Source organism: Aptenodytes patagonicus, chromosome 5 (assembly GCF_965638725.1).
Source record: "Aptenodytes patagonicus chromosome 5, bAptPat1.pri.cur, whole genome shotgun sequence".
In the NCBI taxonomy this organism is placed as follows: Eukaryota; Metazoa; Chordata; class Aves; order Sphenisciformes; family Spheniscidae; genus Aptenodytes; species Aptenodytes patagonicus.
Window position 1 is genome coordinate 65,125,488 of NC_134953.1, and position 23,594 is coordinate 65,149,081.

At 37.6% G+C, this 23,594-nt stretch overlaps 1 protein-coding gene across 3 annotated transcripts in view; it reads left to right on the forward strand.

Annotated features, from left to right (window-relative positions):
* LOC143161327 (BEN domain-containing protein 5) overlaps positions 1–23,594 on the forward strand; it is a 987,131-nt gene that overhangs the window by 247,953 nt on the left and 715,584 nt on the right. For all 3 annotated transcript variants that reach the window (XM_076340237.1, XM_076340238.1, XM_076340242.1), the window contains exon 4: positions 8,843–8,937. In XM_076340237.1, coding sequence (XP_076196352.1) covers positions 8,843–8,937 — 95 coding nt within the window. The remainder of the gene's footprint in view (positions 1–8,842; positions 8,938–23,594) is intronic.

Sequence of the window (23,594 nt, forward strand, 5' to 3'; positions counted from 1 at the left end):
CATTGTAATGGTAACCAAAATGCTTGAATTAAAAAGAAGAGTCCAAGGACCTGGACACAAAGCCCATCTGTGCTTAGTTACTGGAGAAGTAAATAGAGAGGTTTTATACGTTTGCAATGCTATGATCCCAGTAACGTAACCAAGACGGCTGGCAGCAATAACTAGTGGTTGTACACATCAAAATGTCTTTGTTTTTGCAACCCATCAAAGAACACCGAGGCAAATATATTGGTGCTGGTTTTGAGTGTTCCCATATATCCTGTCTTTCTTTCTATGTGTTATCATCTCCTTCTTTCCCCCCACAGGTTTTTCCCACAAGCTCCCGACAAAAAATAGCTTTTAACTGTGAAAAATGCCAGCTGCAAAAATCCAAAATAAACAATTGCTGGAAAAGCTTAATCCAAATCTCCCCCTTAACAGGGCTTTCTTTATCTTCCTTTTATTTCTCACAAGGACCTACACTTGAAAAGGCTTTTCCATTCTCATCTTCCAGCCTGGGTATTGGATGGATTGCTGCCTTTGCGTTTGCAAGCTATTTAAATTGCGATTATTACCTTCTGTTTTTTTAAGGGTTGAGCAAAATCGCGATCCATAGAAATGTCACTGCCACTCCCTCATTGTTAGTGCCACTCTCACCTACTGTCTTGCAGTATATCTGTGAGAGTGTCAGTTTTCAGCACTCCACCTGCATGCTTTAAGCTTGAGTAATTATGGCTGTACATCACTTTGGTATCCATCGTAAATGTCTAATTTGTTAGTAAGTGTATCTCTTGTTGGTAAGGGAGGCTTTGATACTGGATTATAGGCTGACAGTTGCACTTTATGAAGGGCCCAGAAAAGTAGGCTTTATAGAGAAGAAAGAATGAGCGAGCAGAACGCTCCCATATGAACTTTGTCAGTGCTTGCCGCTTCGTTCTCTTATCTTCAGTGGCACACCTTATGCCAGTGCTCATAAACATGGCTTTTTTTTTCACAGTGGTTCCCTATAACCGTGATGCAGTGGCTTTTCCTGGCCTTTTTGCCTTTTTCCAGATTGATCTCATTGTTTTCAAGCCTCCTGTGGGCCCTATGCTATGGACAGGATTTGGGCCAGAAAACATTTAGTTGATAGCATTATCTTTTTGAACCACTAAGAATAGGTAATTATTCTTACTGTTTTAAATCCTACCGAACTTTGCAGCATTTCTTCTCACTGGCTAAATAATTTCTATTAGGAAAAGGAAAACTTAAGTCTTTTCAGCTGCTTCCTCTTGAGGGATGCAAGGTATCAGCAAATTTTGCTAACACATTCCAGAACAGCCAGCTGTTACTATCCACCTGCAGTCATAATATTGATTGAAAAGAACATAGAACCTAAACATGGATAGGTTCTGTAATTATGTAGAAAGAGTTTAATACATGACTACACTTCAAATGTCATCTGGCAATGGCTGTAACATGGCATGGAATATGTTAGGAAATAATTTAGCTAGTTGAGAAAGTCTCAGTGAAAGATCATGCACTGTTTCCTTATTTTATATTTCAACTGATTTCTGAAAATATTACCCATGTATATGGAGAAAGTCACTGACAAGACCAACAGGGCTCAGACATCCTGTCAAATATCAAATAAAAAGTTGCTCACACATTCCTGTAGCTCTGCGGTTTCCTAGCAATGTAACTAGAAGTGGCTCTTTTGCCAAAGACTGCGTATATATGAAAAGATAGGAAATAGAAAATAAAAGTACCTTTTTTTCCAGAGCTGATTAAATAAAGATGCCTTTTTTTGCAAATACTTTGACCTTTTGCTACAAAGAATGGAAAAAGTTTGGCAAGAAGCTTTCAGCTTCAAACCTGTTTTAAATACCTCTGTAGCCTGGTTATATGCCCTGTCAGGACCCTTACTATTTTTTTTTGATGAATCGACACAATACAATATATGTCTTGTGACAGATTTACAATTCTATTGGAGATTTTGGCCCAAGGGAGCAAGGAACGTGAGTCAGTCTAATTACACCACTGCTGGGTTTCTAAACAGACATTTTTAAGTTTTCAGTTGAAAGTTTCAGATTATTGATGTTCAGATGAAAAGTAAAAACTTTAACGGAAAGTTGACTTCTGTTGGCAGGGGAGGGTGTTCAATAACAAATTTGCCATTTTCCCAAGAAAGGTTGAATGGGAAAACTTGGAGTGATTCTTGCCCTCACAATGTTTAAGTCCAACAGATCATGCACACAAGTCAGATTAGCAGTCAGTCCATGGCATGACACTGAACAGGGAATAGCAATTCCTCTGTACATCCCTTTGAAAGCTTTCTGCTAGAAGATGGCCTTCTCCACAGTATCCCCCTGCCCTAGACCTGAGACAACACTGATGTTGACAGTGAAATTCCAAAGGGGCAACACTGCCTTACACAGGTGTTACATCTCCTGTGAGTCTGTGCTTAAGTGTATTAGTTTGGAGGCAAAGAAAAAACTGCCAGAAAGGACAGATAAGCAGGGCAAAAGCCTAAATTGGTAATTATTTTAAAAAGTATTTTTTGTTATTGAGATACAGTTACGCCCCATTAACTGAAAAACACTAATACAGCTTGTGGGTGCTGGGCTATCATGAACACCAAGAATATCTCAAATACACAGACAAATACCATGATAAATGCTAAGCTCACTTTATAGTTAGCATAGCAGTGTATCAGAGGTCTTACGGTATTAAAATCCTTTGAGTCTTATTTTAATGTTGCTCTTTGTATCATCCCAGACTTTAGCATTTCTCTCTTTTAAGTAACTAAATGAAGAGCTCTACCAAGGGAAAAAAATCCTATAATTCACACTGGGTAGGCCATTTTCTGCATCACTTTCCTAAGACTTTGTTACCTTGTAAGGACTTGACAATTTCCAGTTAACAAGACACAGGTGCAACTGATTAGCAGGTCTGGTGGAGCTCTGGATGGTCCCTCACACCCTCCCTCAGTAGGTGAGTATTTATTTTCCCCTCCTGAGCATCACCAGGTTTTCCAAACTCCTTAGCTGAAAAGAAAAAAAGCTAAATGCTATCAATATTAAAAATTTTTCCATTTGAAAGGATGTGTTCCTACAAAGGGAAAAAGAAAGTATGGGTTATTTTAAAATGTTGGCAGTAATGAATGATTTAAATTTTAAAAGGTCAGAAAAAAAAAGATTTGTAAGTTTTCATTGGGGATTTTGCACAGATCTGACTGCTATATTATTTGTTTTCTTCAGCATTGATAACAGTTGCAGGTGACACTTTTTTTCCTCTCTGTTTTGAAGTCCCTCCAGTATAATTTATTTTTGTACAGCTTTGTATAAGGTGCTTTGTCAGGAAAGATCCCAAAGACCTCTGACACAAATACAGAAATGCAGCATTTTTTTGTGCGAAGGCAGCAGTCCTGCGCTGCTGGTTTCTCACATTCAGAAATGGTGACTCAAAATCTCACAAGTCACGGGGTTGGCTTGAGAAGTTCATTTTTCTTTTCTTTGTGGTTTTTTTTTTTTTAATGGAATGCAATTCTATAGTAGATCTGCCCTTTAAAGGGATGAAAACTTACATTTATAAAAGAAAGAGAAAAGATTTAAAAAAGAAAAAAAGAAGGAAGGAAAGGATAACCAAGATTCTTGCCAAGGGCAAGAACCCAGCTCACAAAAAGCTGCAGGTTTCAGGAATTCACAAAACACTGTAGTATCTAAAGAATCAGCAGGAGAGGAAATCAAGACATCAAGCAGTGAAAACGAAGCAAAGCCCCATGGTATCCAGGACCTTTGGATCTTTAATGCTCATTCAGAGCACAAGAGCTCAGACTTAATTTCAGCTGAAAGGTCTTAGTATTACTGCTTAGTGCTCACTTCTCTTATTTTGGCTGGTTAAACGATGAAATTGTTTCTGCCTGACTTCAAACAATTGGTCCCCAGGTACTTTGGAAGCTCACAGTGAAGTTTGTATCATACTTGTAGCATGCAGCATTGTCCACTGCATTGACATTGTTATACTATTACTATTAAATACATTATATAATTGTTAATATTTAATATGTGTATGTTACATCAATATTAATGTCCTGGTTTTGGCTGGGATAGAGTTAATTTTCTTCCTGGCAGCTGCTATAGTGCTGTGTTTTGGATTTAGGGTGAGAATAATGTTGATAACACACCGATGTTTTAGTTGTTGCTAGGTAATGCTTACACTAGTCAAGGACTTTCCAGCTTCCCATGCTCTACCGACTGAGAAGGCTGGAGGTGCACAAGAAGCTGGGAGGGGGCACAGCCAGGACAGCTGACCCAAACTGGCCAAAGGGACATTCCATACCATGTGATGTCATGCTCAGTAGATAAACTGGGGAAAAGCTGGCCAGGGGGGCCGCTGCTTGGGGACGGGTTGAGCATTGGTCAGCAGGTGGTGAGCAATTGCATTGTGCATCACTTGTTTTGTATATTATTATTATTATTATATTTTATTTTACTTCAATTATTAAACTGTTTTTATCTCAACCCACAAGTTTTCTCACTTCTACTCTTCCAATTCTCTCCCCAACCCACCGAGGAGGGGGGGAGTGAGTGGGCGGCTGTGTGGTGCTCAGTTGCCAACTGAGGTTAAACCATGACAATTAAGAACGCCTGACACTTCCTACTGCAAACCCTATTTTCAGTTAGTTATAACTTCTCATACTTGTAATGATCTGACACAAAATTTTCTGTGCCAGGTGTCTGCCTCAGGCAGAATTTTGTGGTGTTCTTTGGTTTGTTTGTTTTTTTTAATGTCAGCCAAAGCAGCTCAGCTATTCCGGAGAAGTTGGCTAGGGAAAACCATGCAAAATAAACCTGGCAGTCTTTTTGAAGGGACCTAGTGTGTCCTTATCCTGGGAGAAAACACTTGACCTTTGGCAAATGTGTGACTTTTCTTTTGGATATCTGCTTCAGTTGGTAGGTTCAGCTGGAAAACCTGCCAGAACGTGGGTGAACAATGAATATTTAAGAGATCACTGCTCACTCTGTGCTCACACAGACCTGTTGGAATATGATGTCCAATATGACCATCCACGCTCAATGCCTTCAGCTCCAATCCAAAATCACCCTGATGTGTGCTTGTCCGTCGTCCGTGTCCCCCCCCCCCCAAACTAGCAGCTCCTTCCAGCTGCAGTCAGGAAATTGCAAACTTCTGGTAATAAGATAAAACGTGTGACACGTTTCAGCCATCTTTTCCCCTTGTGTTCAAGATTCATCTTTATCTTGCTTATGCTAAAACCACTGAGCATCCCTTAACACCTGATTATGTTTTTAATTCCTGAAATACGTTTGCAAAGGACTATTGGGAAAAGCAGATGTAATCAGTAAATTTTAAGGCTAAAGGCAGGACCAAGCCTTTCCTCACTTTTCTGTCTTAATGGTTTTAGCAGCACGATACCTCCAAATGCATACTTACTGCACACATTATGGAAAGAGGACATCTTCCTCCTTCTCTCAGTAGGCAGAAAATACCTGCCTTGGCTCATGTTCTCCAACATCTGTCTCAGATCTGGCAGTCCATGCACAGAGCCTGAGACTGCAGCAGTTGTCTTCCCTCATGCTGTGAAGCCACAATGCATCCTGATGCACCCCCCCAAATAGTATGGTTTTACTTGGTGGTGTCTGGAGGGGCTTTTCTGCTCCGTGCCTCTTCCACCTACCCAGAAGATGCAGATCAGTTTGTCAGAGTAATGCAGTAAATTGAAAATGTATCATAACTGAAGTGAAATCACACAATTATCATTTCTGGTACAGCATCAGTTTGACTATTGCTTCTTTTAGTGGTATTCATACCCTCCAAAATGAATACAAATATTTTCATTGTAAAGATTTCTGCCATTTTTCTCTGGAGACCAGAGCAAGTTCTAGGGAATTTGTAAGTACGTTTCGTCTTATTTTCTTAGCTTGACACTTCTTAAAAAAAATTGCTAGTTTTTTTTCATTTTTGAGTATTTAACTTATATTGCTCATTAAATGCTACCCATTGAATGTCTCTATAATTCAGAAAAACATACAGAATAGTGATAATTTTCTTAAGAAAGAGTGTTTTAATGTGCATAGTGTATATCTAGTCCTGTTGCTCTTTACAGTTTATAACTGGTGTGTTAAAGAATGCCAGTATAGACAAAAATTAGACTAAAAATTAGATTTGTTCAGCAAATGTTTGATTGCTGTATCACAACCTTTTTATTATAGCATTCAGTTCAAAGATGTTTACATACCTTATTGAGCAAGCTGCATATTTTTCCAGCTAAGGTGTGTATACTGTAGTCATTACATTTTTGCACACTTCACTGACTGAGCTGCGTGGACTACTTTAACTATCACCAGGAATACTTGACTGAGTTCAGCTGCTTATTTGAGTGTTTCGGTTTGTGTACTTTATTACTTCAGTGGTGTATGTTGATAAAGTTTTGTTCTGTGCTGTTAAATTTTTGGTTCTGCCAATCTAATGATATATTATGCTGAGAGAACTGCATGCATTGCGAACTGCTTACTCCGTGGTGAACATGAGTGGTTGAAATGTTATAATCTGCAGTGTTTTGTTAAATGAGCTGCATATTTTTGTTTTTATATACGTTGCTTACCCAGTTGTGTACATTTGCCCAACTCATTATACAAAATAAGCTTGATTGGAATAAGAACATTCTCTACCAGCTGTCTGCTCTGAGTCAGTATGTAACAAAATTAGCAACTTTCTCTTTCCAACAGTGGCATGATTGCATCCAAAGTTTAAGGCAATTGGTTTGGAGATCTTGTTTGTTTCATTCACTCCATGCAAACATCAAGATTAACAAACCAATTTGTTGCAACTTAATTTGTTTTCACAAATACGAACGGAGTTAAGTAACAGAGGAAAAACTCAGCATTCTAATACAGGAAAATGCTTCCATGTAGAGTATGGAATATATAGAGACCTAAATATCATTATCTAGCTTAGAGGCATACATTGTAAACATAAGAAGATGGAAAATAACTAGAGACCTCCCGAGATGGATATTTCATCAGATAAGCAATATCCTAAATACTTAAAATTACACATATAACATTTTGTAAATTAAGTGTATGCTTTCATCAAGAGTTATAAAAATAAGCTCGTCTCATGACCATTAGAAAATCTCAAAATGCTGCAATAGACAAAATACATGAAAACTCATATACAGGGATATGTAGTTTGCTCATTAACGTTGGTACAAAATTGAATTAACATCTTTAAGAAAGTGTTTTTCTCAACTTGCTAGTTTTTTAAGTCGGTTCCAGTAAAACCTACAGGTTATTCTTAGATTTTGTTTGACTAATGCAGAGTTTGCATATGTAGCAGCTTGTGCTTCCATTTACAAAATCTTCAGCACTACCTCACCACAGAAAAACTTTCTTATTTTTTCTTGAGTACAGAGATACTTAATTAGGGCTATATAGTTTACCTGGATTCCTACCTGCCCCACATATAAATGTAAATGTGCCTGACTCCTGTTGTCAGTGTCCCACTGCTGATTGCTTTCACTTTAATGTTATAATTCACTGCTGTCTGAGCAGACTACCTGGAAGGGCCAGATTTGTTTTTGCAAAAGTTTACATATGAAAGCTTAACTGATCTTATTGCTTTAGTCAAAACTATTTGATTTCAAACAGTGGACATTTAATTCTCAGACTTCTCATGAACCATTATTTAAGAGTGTAAACATTACAATAGTTTGTTCTAAAAACAAATGTGTGAATACCTAGGGGCAAATATAATTTTTAGTGGTCTGTCTTCACTGATACCTGTGGAAAAGAAATTTAAAGAGAGATGTACAAATGAAATGTATTAGTATATCCTGGAACATTATATCAAAATTAATTTAGTCTTTATATTTCGGTTTTTCTGTGTACATTAATGTTGGGTATCAAAAGAGTACAAGAAACCAAGTATACTGGATTTAACATCTGAAAAGTAAATGTACTACATGAGATGAGCTAGATCCAACCTAGACTTTCTTAACAGAAACAGAATAAGTCATTTTGCATAAAATTGCTTACAGCAGACAGATGGTAAGGAAGAAAGTTTCATCTCTGTTTTCTCTTTTTTTCCCCAGCATGAATTTACTTTCAGTATCAGTCCGTTACCTGTAAAGTTCTAGATTTTGCTCTTCCTTTGAACTGTTAAATATCAGCTACAGTTTTCCCAAAGTTATTAGTGTAAACTAAGATCAGAACTGGACTCTTTTCTTCTTCTCTATCATACTCAAACGAATGATGGCTATGTGCAATTTCTACTGTGTAGGTATTCTGTACAGTTTTTGCAGAGGAAAATTCTTCCTTTTGCCAAGGGAAGTGAAGAAAAATATTCCTTTCTTTGGGGAAAGAAAATCAGAAATCTTTATTTTTTTCCTGCTGCTGTGTGAGGCTTACGCAGGTTGAAAGAAGCAACTAAGAAGCTTTAAGAGATGAAGCAGTTGGAAGGTTTTCATGAGGACTGCTACCCTGTCTACAAGCTTTCCACCAACCTCTCTAACACTAACTGCAGCAAACTGGACTTGCTTTTCTGTTTTCAGATCTGAGTAACCTATTTCTTTATATGGCTAGGATACCTACTGAAAAATCAGCATACTAAATTCAAAACATACATTCCATGTATATCACTGCAGCGTAAAACAACATGGACTATTAAAATACTAGGAACAGGCAGGGTATCCATTATCTGAGACCTATGGAGAGTAACAATAATTCGTAAGACACACATCTATTCCATATATTTTCTGTGTGTACTTCATGCAGCTGGTATATGCAATACACATATAAACTCCTTCATAATTTATACTTGACCTCTTTTATTTGTTTGTTTGTTTTTGTTCTTTTTTCCCCAGAGAGTAATTTTCAATGTTGTCAACTTCAGTAAAACAAAAAGCCTCTATAGAGATGGGATGGCTCCAATGGTGAAATCCACAAGCAGACCAAAATGGTAAGTTATCCTTTCAAGGACTTGCTTAATGACATAAAAGTGTTTTACTTGGCACTTTCTTGTAGTGAAGACCTTATGGCTCAGGTGCATCTTTTGGTAAGAGTAGGAGAGAACTTTGATGCAAAAGCAGTGCTGTGAGGACAGGTTCTCTTTGGAGCAGATGGACAGTATGAACTCTGGAGGCCCTCTCCAGCCTTGCTATGATGGTGTGTTGTAGTGCCTTGTTTCAAGTAGCATGACTGAAGTGATGTCCATTCAAGCAAACTGAACAGTCAGGGCTTGGGCCAAATTATTTTTCAGTGACATCCCCACCATCCAACTGTTAGGACAGTCCCTGGCCCAGTTTTGGCTTGTGTCAGCTAGCAGTCTCCCAAACAAAGCCTGCAAGCAATATAGGAGATGGACTAGGCCTGGACTGGTTCCAAAAGGCTGTTTGGATTTCTTCTCCCTGTTTTGTGGAGGTCAGATTTTAGTGGAAGAATGTGAGATCTGCCATGTGAGTTGACCTCATGTGAATGAGTAGTCTCTGGTCTGTTTTATCTAAGACGCAAGGCCAAACCACCTTGTTGTAAGCTCCACAATATATACAACACAGAAAGGTATGCCCATATGAAACACATGAATACCCATGTAGATGGTACATTTTCTCAAAGCAAATGTAATGAAATGTCTACTGTAAATAATAATATGTAAATCCAATGAGTCCTAATGCGTGCAAGTCTCCCAAGAATCACGTGATTTGCCTTTAGCTAGGAGGCTTGTTTGAATACGGATAGTGAGGTTAGGTGTGTACAGTAATGTATTCTTGTAAGCCTTTACAGCTGCTTCTTTTTATTGGTTAATTAATAATACATTTGATCAATCTGCACATTATCTGAGCCTTATAAATATATCTTTCTTAAATATTTCAACTGTCACAAAATTTCCACCTGCAAGATTTTAACTTTTGATGGTCATAAGATCATTGTTATTATATGGCTTCCTCTTCATATGACCAGCAGAATGGCTATTTGGTTTTTTATCTAGATGGTAAGGTCATATGGACAGAAGAGCTGTCTCACAATACAGTTAGTGGATGGAGTCAATTCCAGCTCAATAGGAGCATGTAATAACATTGAAAATTAATTAAAAAAATCCATTGTGTTTAGTGTTTTTGTAGCAAAAGTCATGTTAATTGTGTTTACCATTTAACTTCAGAAAAATCTTTTGGGGCATTTCAGGGCCACATTTATCAAGCATGCTCTAATCATCTTTCAAAACCTTTTCCTTCTCTCACTGGGGTCTGGTATTTGCAGCTAAGTATATTGTGTGTTAAGTTTATCTATAAATCAGATATTGCTTTCATACAAATTTTATGCCTTTGGTTTCAAATTAAAGTGTAAATCTTACAAAACAATGCAAAATAGGCTTTTTCTAGAACATATAGGCTCCTTCACTATTTTTAAAACAGATTTCTCTTCCATTTCCCCAGAGATCTATTTATTTTTGTGTTTTATATTTTTCGGGTATGTATTTGCTCCCATGAAAGTGAGGAATGAATAACATTGCCTGGAGCCAGGCACAGTGTAGGCAGCAGGTGCTGAGCAGCTTCCTTGTACACGGCTACTACCATACTTTAATCCTGTTTCAGAAATTCTAGCTGTAATTTTTTTCTTTAAAAAGATCATTATTCTATTAAGGTATTTTTATTTTTTTCTAATAGTCTGTGTATGAAAACATCTTGCTGTACTTTGAAGGTGCACATTAATTGATACTGTTATCAGGGACCTTAATGATATTGGGGCCTACTCAGTATAATTTTCTGTCTTGATGTTAATAGGAGTTATGCATGTGTTTTCCAAGTGGGAAAACACATACATTATTTTTGGATATATGCTTTCTATTAGAGCTGTCTTCCATTTGGATTATGCCTTTTACAATTACCTCTGTATCTGTTTCCATGGCATTCTAGTGAAACCTGTAAACAAAATTTTCTCTTTCTCTGTTTGCTGAAATAGGATTTACTAGTACTTGTACTTGCTAATGCAGCATACAGGTAGTTGTGGTCCTTGAACATGAACAGGGCAATATCCAGCTGCATCGATTTGATCCTGTTTGATGCTTTGTATAGATTAGTCTAGTAAGCAATACCGAATCATTCAATGCTGCAAAAGTGCTGAGGTTTACACGAGGGTACTCAGGATTCAGAATTGTGGAAGGAGACTATTGGAACTCTCCACCTTATATTAAGATTTAAGTCAGCATAGCAGGTTAGTGGATATAATGTAATTAAATTAGAAAATGATATATTAATTACAAAAAGTTGAAGAAACACAAAAGGTTTTAAAATCAAGTTAAAAGGAAGAAGATTACCATAAACCAAGGTCTGCAAATATTCTGTAGTAGAGCTCAGTCCTTCACTTCCAAACTCTTCTGTACTAAATATTTGAGGAACTCATCGTTTTTGTGCGTGCCTGCCTTTGCCACACTGTGCCTGTGCCTTCAATATGTCATCCATTCTGAAATTCCCCCAACTTCCTCTGGCCACACTGATGGAAGCAATGCTGTGTCACACATAACTATTCCACTCCTTTTTCTATACAATCAGGTTTGAGTTTTAGGGTGATAAAGTGTCTCTTTTCCTTTTTGCATTTGAGAGATGTAAGTACATTACTCCTCTTAATAACAGATACTCAAGCCTGAGTTATGCCCTTTTAATTTAAATGAGAAAGTTCCCACTGTATTCAGGATAGAATCTGACCATATTGCTCGCAAAATCCTGCATATCAAAAGTAGATTGGTCTCCAGAGACGGTGAATTTTAATGTTTGTTTTGAATGTGGTTATGCGAACATGGCTCTGAGCTTTGCAACATTTTGAGTTTGATTCTTGACTCTGGAACAAATCACTGCCAAGTGCTCTTGAAGTAGAGAGTGTATCAAACACAGATCAACGTTTCTGACCTGTATTCTCTTGCCCTGTGGGGTAAGATCTTTAAATGCAGTCAGCATCAAGGTTGAGGTCAGTGTTACTGATGTAAATGGAGTATATCACTGTCATCAAAGCACTCTATGTGGACACAGATGTTCTGGTGTTGACATATTCTTCTCTTTTGAAGTAAGGCCAAACATTTCCAGTAATGAGCTACTTGAAAAGAGGAAGCAGTATGCTGAAGGATAAGGAAAAAACAGATTTCATGCTAAAGAAAAAGATTATTTTTAAAAAAGAAAAAAACCAGAAAAATAAATTCTGATTAAAATGATATCTATTTTCCCCATACATGGTAATGGATTTACTGAATAGTCTTTCCCAGAGGGACAGAGCAAAATAAAAAAGAACTAAGTAGGTTAAGTTCTGAATCCCTCTACCCATTTTTTCTGCATTTTTTGTCGCTATGTTGACACTAAATAGTATGGGGTTGTGTCAGTTGCATCAGTCAAATTTCACTGCAATGAATCACAGCTCATACGTAGAAAGACAGCATTGTGTCACGCCGTGTTACATCAGTTGCACTTCATAGCAAACTGGACAAGATGAAACTGAAGATTTTATTTCAAGCCAGTGGAATGTGCTGCATCTGATCACTTAGCATTTTTGCTTAAAATTAGCTGTTTCTTCAGAAGTATTACACCAAGATTTTAAAGAATTGGTGTTTTTTCTCAATAATGACTACTACAAATATAAAAACCTCAATTACTATAATAGAGACCTGTTCTGTTTTGACTGGTTCTTCTTTCTTTGTCTCATTTGTGGAGGTGAAGAATTTGAGGGGAGATGGTTTTGAAGAAATTAAATTTTTGCTGTGCTGATGCAGTTTCTACTGTAATCTTCTTTTTCTTTGCTGCTTCACTTAAGTGCAACCTAATTTTGTTGCAGTTTCTTAATCATGATTTCACATTAAAAGCTCTGTCCTTGGAAGCCAGTCATAAATCCTTCCATGTGGGCATAGCAGTGGAAGACCATTTAAGTACATATACCGTACTATTATATTGATTGCACGAAGTTTTACAAGTTTCTCAAAGTGAAATAGAAGAGTGAGTTGTTCAAGAGGCAGCAGATTTTCCAAATGATGAAGTGAGCAAATATTCCCTTTGGGCAGAGAACCGCTATAACTCTTGATTATTCAGTGTGAGCATTGCCTCATTGGGGACATTAGTTTTTCAAATTGTGCTAATCTTTTAAAAGTAACAACTGGCCACTCATCACCTTAGGTATTTCAGCAAGATCATGTGCAAAACTCTAATTAGTATTTATAGAACAGCAACTCCTCCCAGTAGAATAGTAGCGGTAGCTGGCAAATATCTGGTTGACACCTGTTAAGTCTTCAGACATCCATTGTATTTTATTCTGCATTTCAAATGAGCAGAGAGCAGTAGGTGAAGTCCCCATAATTAAGGGATAAAGGATAATAAATAACATAGTTCTTGAGTGGATGAACACAAGGTTAAAGGCTGTTCTGCAGTTGTGATGCCGTATTTCAGGAATTGTTTGTTTGTAAGTAATAATGCTAGCTAAAATATTATGGAGCCTTCAGCATATGAGAGAGGATTTATGTCTAGATTTACATGTGTTTTGTTTATAATGTCAGATTTCAAACTGCTTCTTGGCAAAGCAGCTACTTTCTTCCCTGTCTTTTATCTCACTCAGCATTGATGGCTTTTAACTGGATAGCTGCCTTCCCCAGCAAGCACTCCACTACCTCTGTTGCTATAACATCTACTGTTAAATACTCACAACACATTGCTTCTGAAGCGTTTTTCTTTTCCAGTAAACCTGGGAGTACAGAAAAACTTCTAGGTAATTAATTCAAATTTGAATCTATATGTATCTTGGTAAATATTGTCATGATGAGGAATTTTGGTAGACATCGAGATAAGCAATGCAAGTTTTATGAACAATACTCCCATATGTTCCATTCATCAGAAGGGGACAAAACTGAGAAAATCTGAATTTTGAGTAGCTAAAATGTGTTGATTCTTGCCAAGTTTCTTTAACATTTGTGTCTACAATGCAGTGTTACAATCACTACCATGTCTACCAGGCTGCATTATACATTCAGAGACTTTCAGCAGCATTTTTAGTATGTATTTATATATCTTTAGCCATAAGATAAGCTGTTTGTGAAATGAGCTGTCATTTGTGGTGAAACAGTTTGAGAATAAAGCACTATATATATATAGCTTGCTAATCTGAAAGACTAGAATTGCTTACTATAAAATATATAGTGGGCTAGAGTTAGTGATAACATCACCTGAATTTAGGTAAAGAAGATGAACAAGCTGTTATCATTACCCGATTCCTTCCTTGGACTATTTTACAACTTTGGATACTCTCTGAAGTTTATTCCTTTGCCAGTTTTATCATGTAATGTGTGCTTGTTCTTGCTTTCCTGAGGGATCTGGTGAGAATGCTTTTGGAGGTTCAGAAATAAGTCCCATGGCACAGGTGTGTGTTGATGCAGTCTTTGCCAGGTGCAGATCTGGCTCCTCAGAGCTGCTCCCTCCCTTGTGCTAGTACAACTCTGCATAGGATCACCAGACTGGGAGCTGGCCCAGGTTAAAAGTAAACTTTCAAGGAAGAGAAAGAGGATTTAGTCTCGGTCTGGTTCATCACATAGATCCAAAACAAGCTATATGGGTCCAGCTGGAGGAGCAGTGAGGGAGGTGGGAATAAGTGGCTGGAGCAGGGGCAAGGGAATGAGGATAGCAGCTGCTAGGAAAATGCCTAGAGAATTGTCTATGGAACCACAGCCTCCATTTCAATAACTTGTAGCATTTTATTTGGAGAAAATAGGGAAAAAGACATTGCAGTATTGAACTTTTAAAATCCCACATTGAGTGATAAGCAGGAGTAGTTTTGTCTTAGTTTTACTATAGCTCTTTGGAAGGAAATAAGATGTTTTAGACAGTTTTGAGGTTGGCATGTATATGAATAAAATAACTGCCTCTGAAGTCAATCCCTGGGTAAATTAATGTTTGTGTGAATCTTGTGAAATAACAAAAGAAACAGACCTAACCACTCTACAAACCCATAAAAAAAAGCATTCTCTTCCCCCTTCCCAGTCCAGCAAAGGTAGTTATTCCTGGGAATGTAGAGTAGGTTACATATCACTCTTACCAGCAACAGCTTTCGTGGAAATAGAGGAAAGTATATATTCTGCTGACACCAAGTATGAATCAGACCCCAAAACTAAGGTGTTTATTGTGCAAACTAAATGGGATTAGTTTGTGGCAAGAAAGAAAGATAAATTTTATTGACTGGATACTTTACTGGAAATTTAAGGTGCATGGCATTATGTTGGGGAAAACTAATAACAAGGAAATTAAATTAATATAAAAGAAAGCAAATGAATTTTAGGATTCAAAGAGAAAATAATGAAGAAGCTCTAAGGGACTGCTAAGCCATCATCTAAAAACCCTAGCTATTTTATATGTATGTATGTGTTTCCTCATCATTTATGTGACTGATCTCCTATAAATCAATTTATTTAGATTACAGAAGAGTCAAAAGGCCCCAGCCAGGATCAAGACTCATTGTGCTTAGTGCTGTGGAAACATATAAACAGACAAAGTCCTTTTCCAAAGTTGTGAAAATTTTATGATTGATTTCAGTAAGAGCAAAGTTAGGCCAATACTGAGCACTTCTGAAAACTCCATCCTTAAAGATTTATTCCAAGCAGTAACTGTTTAAAAAATGACATACTGCTTACATAAGAGTCTAAATATTTGATGGTTATAGTATTTACATCTAAAACACCAGAGGCTATGTGCTTTAATACCTCAATCTGTTTCCCATATACTCTGTCAACATGAGTTCCCTGCATTGATTGAGGACACTCTGTGATCCCTAAGGTTGTATTCATGAAAGGTTACCCTTGGTACTACTTTATTCATGAAAGGTTTGAAGCACATAGGAAACAAATGGGTCTATTCCTGCTAGGTACATTTGTGTCATCTATAAATACTTAATTACTGGGGTGCTGATGAGAAATTCAAAATCTTAAAAAAGTGCAGTTGCCTGACAATAGTTCCCCCATCACCAGTGCAAATCACAATGAAATTTGCAGTTGGGAGGTTTTCTGGCAGTTTAAAACAACTGAATTGTAGGGTTTTCCCACTACAGTCCCTGCAAAATATGACCAGAGCTGTGCATTGCATCCCATCATGAAACAGGTCATTCTCTTTTCTCAGGTGATGGTCATTTGGTGGAACTGATTGCATGAAAAGTGTTCACAGAACTGGGTCCCTAACCTTGGCAGGTTTAAAAAAAGTATATAAAATTGAGTCTTTTTCCCCCAAAATGAGTCTGTAAGTTAGATAAATATGGGCAGCACTGAACTCAAAGCAGAGTCAAACTATCAAGAGGACATTGCAGCTTTTCATTGCAATTTTGTACTTTGAACTAATGGAGCGAAGCAGAATGGAAATCACCTCTGTTAAGAATGGCATTTATCAGCCGTAAGTACTCAGTAGTAAGAGCCCTACACAGACAAAGCTGAGTGTCACCAAGAAATGTACTTGAAAATCAGACTGTTAACACAAGACTACACAAATAAGAGCCAAAAACTGCAATCAGAAAATGCAACATCTCTTTAAGAATGTTTTAATGGTCTGAAGAGTGCTAGACAAGTTGAATTTAACAAGATGTAATAACCTATGACATAAAATAATTGAGAATGCACGAGGACACAGCACAATCAGGTTAAATTTTGGCTTTCCTTCACTTAGCCTTGCAACTTCAAAGATCTTTCAACATATGATTTTCAAAATAGTACTGTTGAAATTTACATATGACATAAAAGCATAGGATGTGCAATATATCAGAAATACAATTCTAAATAAAGTTAGGGCTGAAATATCTAGCCTAATATTTTTAAATATTTGTTTGAATCATTAACAACAACTTTTTCATTCATTTTCTGTGAAAAAACAATATTTAGTGCAGAGGAAAAGGTAATGGGAACTATTCATTGTGAACTTCTGATAAAAGTGAGACGGTTATCAGGCACCTGTCTTATATTTGAAGTGCCATGGTAAAAGCCAAAGCAATGAGTTCCATTTCTTTTTTAATAGAACATAAAATAGAAGACAAAAACATTTTGCTGTACTGTGGAAATTGAGAATTGTAGAGAAAATAAGTAGTAAATAAGTATGGCAGGTGATAATGCAGGAACAGAACATTAAAATTATAGGTGCTGTATGTTGAACTTTCTCTCATGGGATTCGACAGTTGTATATAAACCCAAAATATAAAAACCTAATTTTTCTGCTGTGATTACTAGGGTTAAGTTATGAATTAACTTCTGTATGATATGTCACCGGTTTGAGAAAATTAAAATTTAATGATAATAGAACAGAGATAAGATCTTTCCTGCATCTCTAGATGCTGAGGCAGTGGCTAAAGTTTGTTTTTTCAACTGCTTCAAGTAGGATTATTGAATTCTAGCTTGAAAGTGAAACTTCATCTTCCTGCTTCACTGTATTAAGCATCTCTGAGATTGAAAACCTAGCAAGAGCTCTCCTAGTGTGATTAGAAAGTATCCAATATTTTTTGGCAGCAAATACTAGTTCTAATCTTTCTGTCTAGTACTGCTCAGGCTGGATAACTGGCTTTCAGATGCTTTGGGTAATGGAAAGGTGAGGCTCCAGGCTCTCAGTGGAAAGCTGGCAGCTTTGCTGACAGTTCCCTACCTCTCAAAAATAAGAGTGGCGCTGGGGAGGGGAAGGGCTGTGCTGGGTGAGGGGGCTGGGTAGTACCAGTCCTTGGCTGGAATATCATCGCTTTGGAAACTGTGAACCATTAGTATAGGTTTGAACAACACAGCACCTTCATTACTGCTCTCAGATGTTCATGTTTCTCTGTGCACATCCTCTCTGCCGCTTAGTAGCTCTGTTGGTGGTATTCAGGTCTGGTATTTATCTGCCCAGGGTCTTGGGACATTGGGCAGCCAGGCTGGAGAGTCTCTCTAGTACCAGTAACGGAGTCCCCAGGTCTGGGACTTATTCACAGCATGGTTATGCAGATGGGCTGCAGGTGAGCTGTGCAGCTGAAGTGCAGGTGTACATCCTCATTGCATTATATTTGCTACAGGTGTGCAGGTAGTTGGAAAAAAGGTGCTTGTGTCTGCTCTTCTCCCACACAACAGATGGGAGGCTCTAAGGCAGGAGGTGAGCTCTGTTTGTGCTAGCTGGTGAGGGTTTTTTCCAGCTCCCAAACCTCAATAGCACACGAACTATTTAACCGATTTTATTTTTTAACAGTGAGCTATGCATGGCAATTATTAAAAATAATGACAAAAACCCCCATTAACTATGCATTTCAGTTGGACCACTTCATTTGAAGCAAGGCGTCCTGGGGTAGGGCCTGGCTGTGGTGGGGCTGCTCCCACCCCCAGGGGCTGCTTTCCCTTAGGCGCTGTCTGCATTCCCCCCTTGTGTTGCTCAGGCTCTGCCTTGTGTAATTTTGTTGCTTTATTTCCTCATTTTTTTTCCCCTTCTGTGCTTTTGAACAGCCGCCCTCCTCAATTCTTCCAAGCCTGAAGAGAAAACAGTGGGTGCTGGTGATGAGAGGGCCCAGGATTTGCCAGCGTGCCCCCTCCCTTTGGAGGTGCCTGCAGGTGTGTAAGCAAGTTGTGGGTGTTGCTCAGGTGCCATCTGCCCACAAACAGTGTGGCTGAGGGAATCGTGTCATGAGAAATGCAGTAATGAAAAGAAAGTGTCCTACCAGCAGCACAAGAATTAGATTTTTTTATTAGGGAGTAGTTGTAAATTTATTAAGGAATTGTACCGGGTAGCTGGACTCACAGTGAAATGATTTCAAATGGCAAAATTAGTAACTTCCAAAATTGGGAATTGCTATCAAGACTGAGGAAGAAAACTGTGTTTGTGTTAGCTTTTTGTTTGAAGACTTTACTGTTGTTGAGCCTTTTTCAGGTACTGTTGTAAAAAATACTGTATTCATTCTATGAAGAATTTTGCAAAATATTTTATTGGAAATTTGTGATACCCTTCAGCAAATTTATAGGAAAGGCCATTGCAGCTCAAGATAAAGAGATTTGACTTAAAAGGATAGATTCGCCATAGAAAGAAATTGGGGAATATCCAAGTTAAAATAATTTACCATGCCTTTTAATATTTGATAAAACTCGCTCTGAATTTTTTTCTCAGTGTAGTTAAAAAGCACCGATACCTCATAGCTTTGAGACCAGCAGTGATATAATAATTTAGCTTTGATAAGGAAAAGAATTTTTCCCCATCTGCTACTCTACTGAATAGTTTAATGCTCTTATGGTTGTCTTTTAAATGTCATTCAGTCAATGAAGGGGAGTCATACAGCATATGTATGTTTGTGTGTAGTTTTTTTATTAAACATAGTTCCCTGGGCTCTCCTGAGGGACTGTCGCTATCCTGGGGGTGCTGGTGGAAGAGATTGGGGTGCAAATCCTACTCGGAAAGCGTTTGGCTCATCTGGGCTATGTGAACTTGAGGAATGACTCAGCAAGGGGAAAAGTGCAGGTGCAGTCGGCAGGGCTTTACCTTCAGGAGCAGCCTCTGTAGCTAAAAGCAAAATAAGTCAAAGTAAGCAGTGAAGGAAACATATTCAGATTCACTGGGTGCTAATTCCTGCAGGCAAAAGTCAGATACTTTTTTTAAAAGGAGGAAAAAAGGGGAAATACTGTTTGTGCACCTGGTGAAATGAAGGGGGAGTTGATTTAGGTGGGAGTCATGGATATAAATATAGTTTTCTATATAAGTTTAAAAAAAAAAAGTCTTGTGTTGTAGTGCTGTATGTCACGCTCCTTGAGCATATGCGGTTATGTAAACTTACAGTTATGTCTGAAAAGCACATAGGCTTTAAAACCAGTAAATTACATGCAATCTTGGCCTTTAATCATGTACTGAGAATGATCACCTGGAGAAAATTTCCACTGTTGTGGAGTTGCGAGCTAAGTGTCTTACTCAGAACACAGAAACAAGGGGAGAAAAAGTATGAGGCATCAGTTACACAGAAGAAAACATGAGTATCTTTTCTTTTGAAAGTATTTAACAGATGTAATTGCATTCCTGCCATTATCCCTCTGAGTAAGCATGGATCTGGATGTTTGTACATCAGTCTGAAAGGGAACACTGAACTGCAGGTCTGCTGGTAAAGAAGCCAGTGCAAAGGGTAGAGTGCACGTCAATAATCACGATGTCTTAAAGCAGCATGTAGGAGTCAGAATCGTGCTTTTCTATTTCTGTAACTGGGCGATCTACTGAGAGTTCTTCTTTCAGACTTACTCTGAGGCATTCCCCCCCACCCTGATGTGAGATACCTGTACATCAGAAGTTAGAATCTGTGATCTGTGTGACTATATTCTTCAACAAGGGTCTCAAGTACAGTGAAAATAATCGGAGTGTTCTGGATTTGTCATTTCTAATACTCATGAACTTGTATCTGTGTACTATGAAAGTATAGAAACCAATAACCTAGATGAATCATAAATGTCTGGAGTGTGTGTGCATATGTGTTTGTGTGTGGGATGCTCCTTCAGTTTGTTTTATTTTCCTTTTATTTTGGCAAAGAATTCCAAGTTTACACTAAGATGCTGGCCTTCAAAAACATATCTGAATAAAGGAAGTGAAAGAGTGGATAAAAATGGAGAGAAAATAGTAGCCCGGCGTGAAATGTGTGACTAACACTGTGTCTGAGGCCTCTGGATACTAAAATTACAGAAGGAAATAAATTACATGTTGACTGCATGTTTTTCTTCCACTCTTAGAGCAATAGAAACCAGGATGTCTTCTATATAAAGTAACGGTGAACTTAACCGTAACCAAGCATGGGAAACTGTATTTTAGTTCTTAAGACTCTTATCTTGCAGCACAATAGAGCATAGCATTTACATTCACAGTACTGCCACTGTGTGGTTTCCCCTGAAATTCTGCAGGTAGGGAAAGCCATTCTCTGCCACACCATCAAGACACTCAAAGCAGTGTGTACATGTGGGAAGGAGAGTGATGGCAGTGAAAATTGCATGGATGCATTTCAAAAGACTTATTCTGTTGTATTTTTGGTTTTAGTTTTGGCTTGCTTTTTGAAGGAGGGATTTCACGCTTGTAAAGTTTCTGCCCTCCAAATATATGTTGTCAGCACAACCTAGCATTTCAATACCTTTATATTTACAGTTGAAACTGGAGGTTTTTACTTCTTGTTTCAAAAGTTGGTACACAATTTTAGGTTCAAACCAAACTTGTTATTAGAGTTTCTTTTTAAGGTTTTAGTTCTTTGAAAGTACAGTGCAATGAAATAAAGATATATATCTGCTGACAGAATCTTGTGCTAACATAAATAAAGGCTGTTTATAGCTTTAATTTAACATGTAATTAATAAAAGCTATTTCTCTTGAAGCCACCAAAAATGTAGATTAAGGTTTAGAAAACCTTCTGGTAAGTGAAGCTGAGATGCTTTATAGCAGATGCACAAGTGGTGTATATTTTCACAGACAACATTTACAAGTATCACTAATACATTCTGTCTGACAGCATGAGCCACATGCATGAGAAGTTAATGGTCACTAATGCCTCAATATAAGCTATTTATTGGAATATCTTTTTTTAAGATTCACCTTTAAATACAGGCATTTGATATTTTGAGTTCTACTTTTGAAATGCACTTCCGTACTCCCTTCTTATGTTGGTATCCAAGCATTTTTGTTTTGTGTGGTTAAAAAAAAAAAAAACAAACAAAAACCAAAACCAAACCCAAAACCCTCACCAACATTATGAACAATTTAAAATGTCGCAAAACCCTCTGGCACTTAGTAACACAATACAGTTATTGAAGTCAAACTTAAAAAGTTTAAAAAATACTTTAGGTCAATTTTATTAAAATACAGTATCTTTTTACCATACTAGTGGTAAATGAAACTCAAACATCTAGAATTATTGAACAGTACTCATTTTTCATTTTTTACCTCCACTTTCTGCAAGGCTGTGCTGGATATCTTCCATCTTAGTTTCAAACTAAACAGCTGTGTTTTTCTAATAATAGTCAATTAGTCTTTTTTTTTTCAATATATAAAACTGGAAAATGGTGAAATATAAATGTCTCAAATTTTTGTGGCATATCTAAATGTGGCTAGGTAGGCCAGAGTCTGAAAATCTGGAAACTAATAATGACTGCTGCATCTTTGACATTGTTTGACTTCTACTGTCCTTCTCCTGTTTCATGTTGTATTTCCTTGAATGTGAGAGATGAACTTCAGAAAACAGTGCCTTGAAAATAAGTACAGTATATTACAGACACGAAAACTCAGCAGTACTCAGAAGTTGAAGTCACGTATTCAGTTGCACAATAATAATAAGCTAATTGTGAAGTTTTTAATTGCAAAGGAGGAAGCTTTTTATTCAGTAAAGAAAACTTCTATAAGAAATAAAAGAAGGAAAAAAAATGACTGCTGCTTCAAATGATGGTACCACACGTGGATTGCACAACAGGGCTGAACCTCTGAAAGTGCTCCCCAGTCAAATAACTAATAGCTGCCTAGGACATGTATACAGATGAAAACAATTGCCTTGGGTGGATAAAATGAGTCAACTGAGGTAGAAGGAGGACTTTAAAAGTAAATACTGAGACCTTGACAGATTTTGAAGAGTTAGGGTAATTCTGCTTGGGTTTTTGTGGGGCATAGAGTGTGAGAAGGCTGATTTCAGGAATTAAGCCAGCTCAGCCAAGGTGGTTATAACGTTTCGTTGTCTTCTGCTCCGAGTCCCATCCCAAGATAGAAATATAATGCTTAACTAGTGTTTATTATCGCATTTTACAAGAGGAGAGATAAAGGCAAAGGATAATAGATTTTTTTCAAGGTCATTGTAAGGATCAGCTTCAGAGCAAACTCAGAATTTTTTCATTCTGTTTGCTTCTCAGTTCAGTGATCTGAAACCAACAAAAATCTACTACCAAATTTACTGCGTTATACTGTTGACATTATTACCTTAAAATTTCATCGAATACATAGCCTGGCTGTAAGCAGGTCCAACTTTGGGTTTGGGTATTTATTTATTTTGATCCCCCCCCCCCCCCCCCCCGATTTATTTTTCTAAACTCCTAGAGGAAGCTTGAATGTTTCCAGGCCTTCAGAGTGCAGGAAAATTGTTTGCTTTGTTTCAGAAGCATATTGCTGCTCCTAGCAGGATTTAGTACACCTTTTTAGTTATAAAGGAATATTTATATTCACTTATTCTAATCTGAGAGCTAGAATTTGCCTCTCACAATATTTATATAGAAGTTATTTGCTGCTAGATTACTGAAAAAAATCACCCTTCTATCACCTCAGAATACTTGCCTCACTTTTTTTGTGTGTGTGCGTTTTAAAGCTGTCTAAAAATATACCCAGACACTCCAAACAAAGCAACAAAAAGGCTTCCCACCAGCTTCAGAACAATTAAACTTAGCGCTCCCTTCTAAATAAACCATGTGCTGGGTCAGTAGAGCCCACAAGAGACAGCCTCTTTAGACCCACTGTTTGCACGACTTTCTGCTATAGACCTTCTGCACCGGTTTGGAAGCTTGTCTCAGCTCTAACTGCCTAGAAAACCTGCACATAATGTTAGATTTAGCTTTCAGAAGTTTTCCAACTAAGTTTGAACCACTGAAATGAAGGTTCATAACCCAAAGGTTGTCATACCCTTTGTTGAA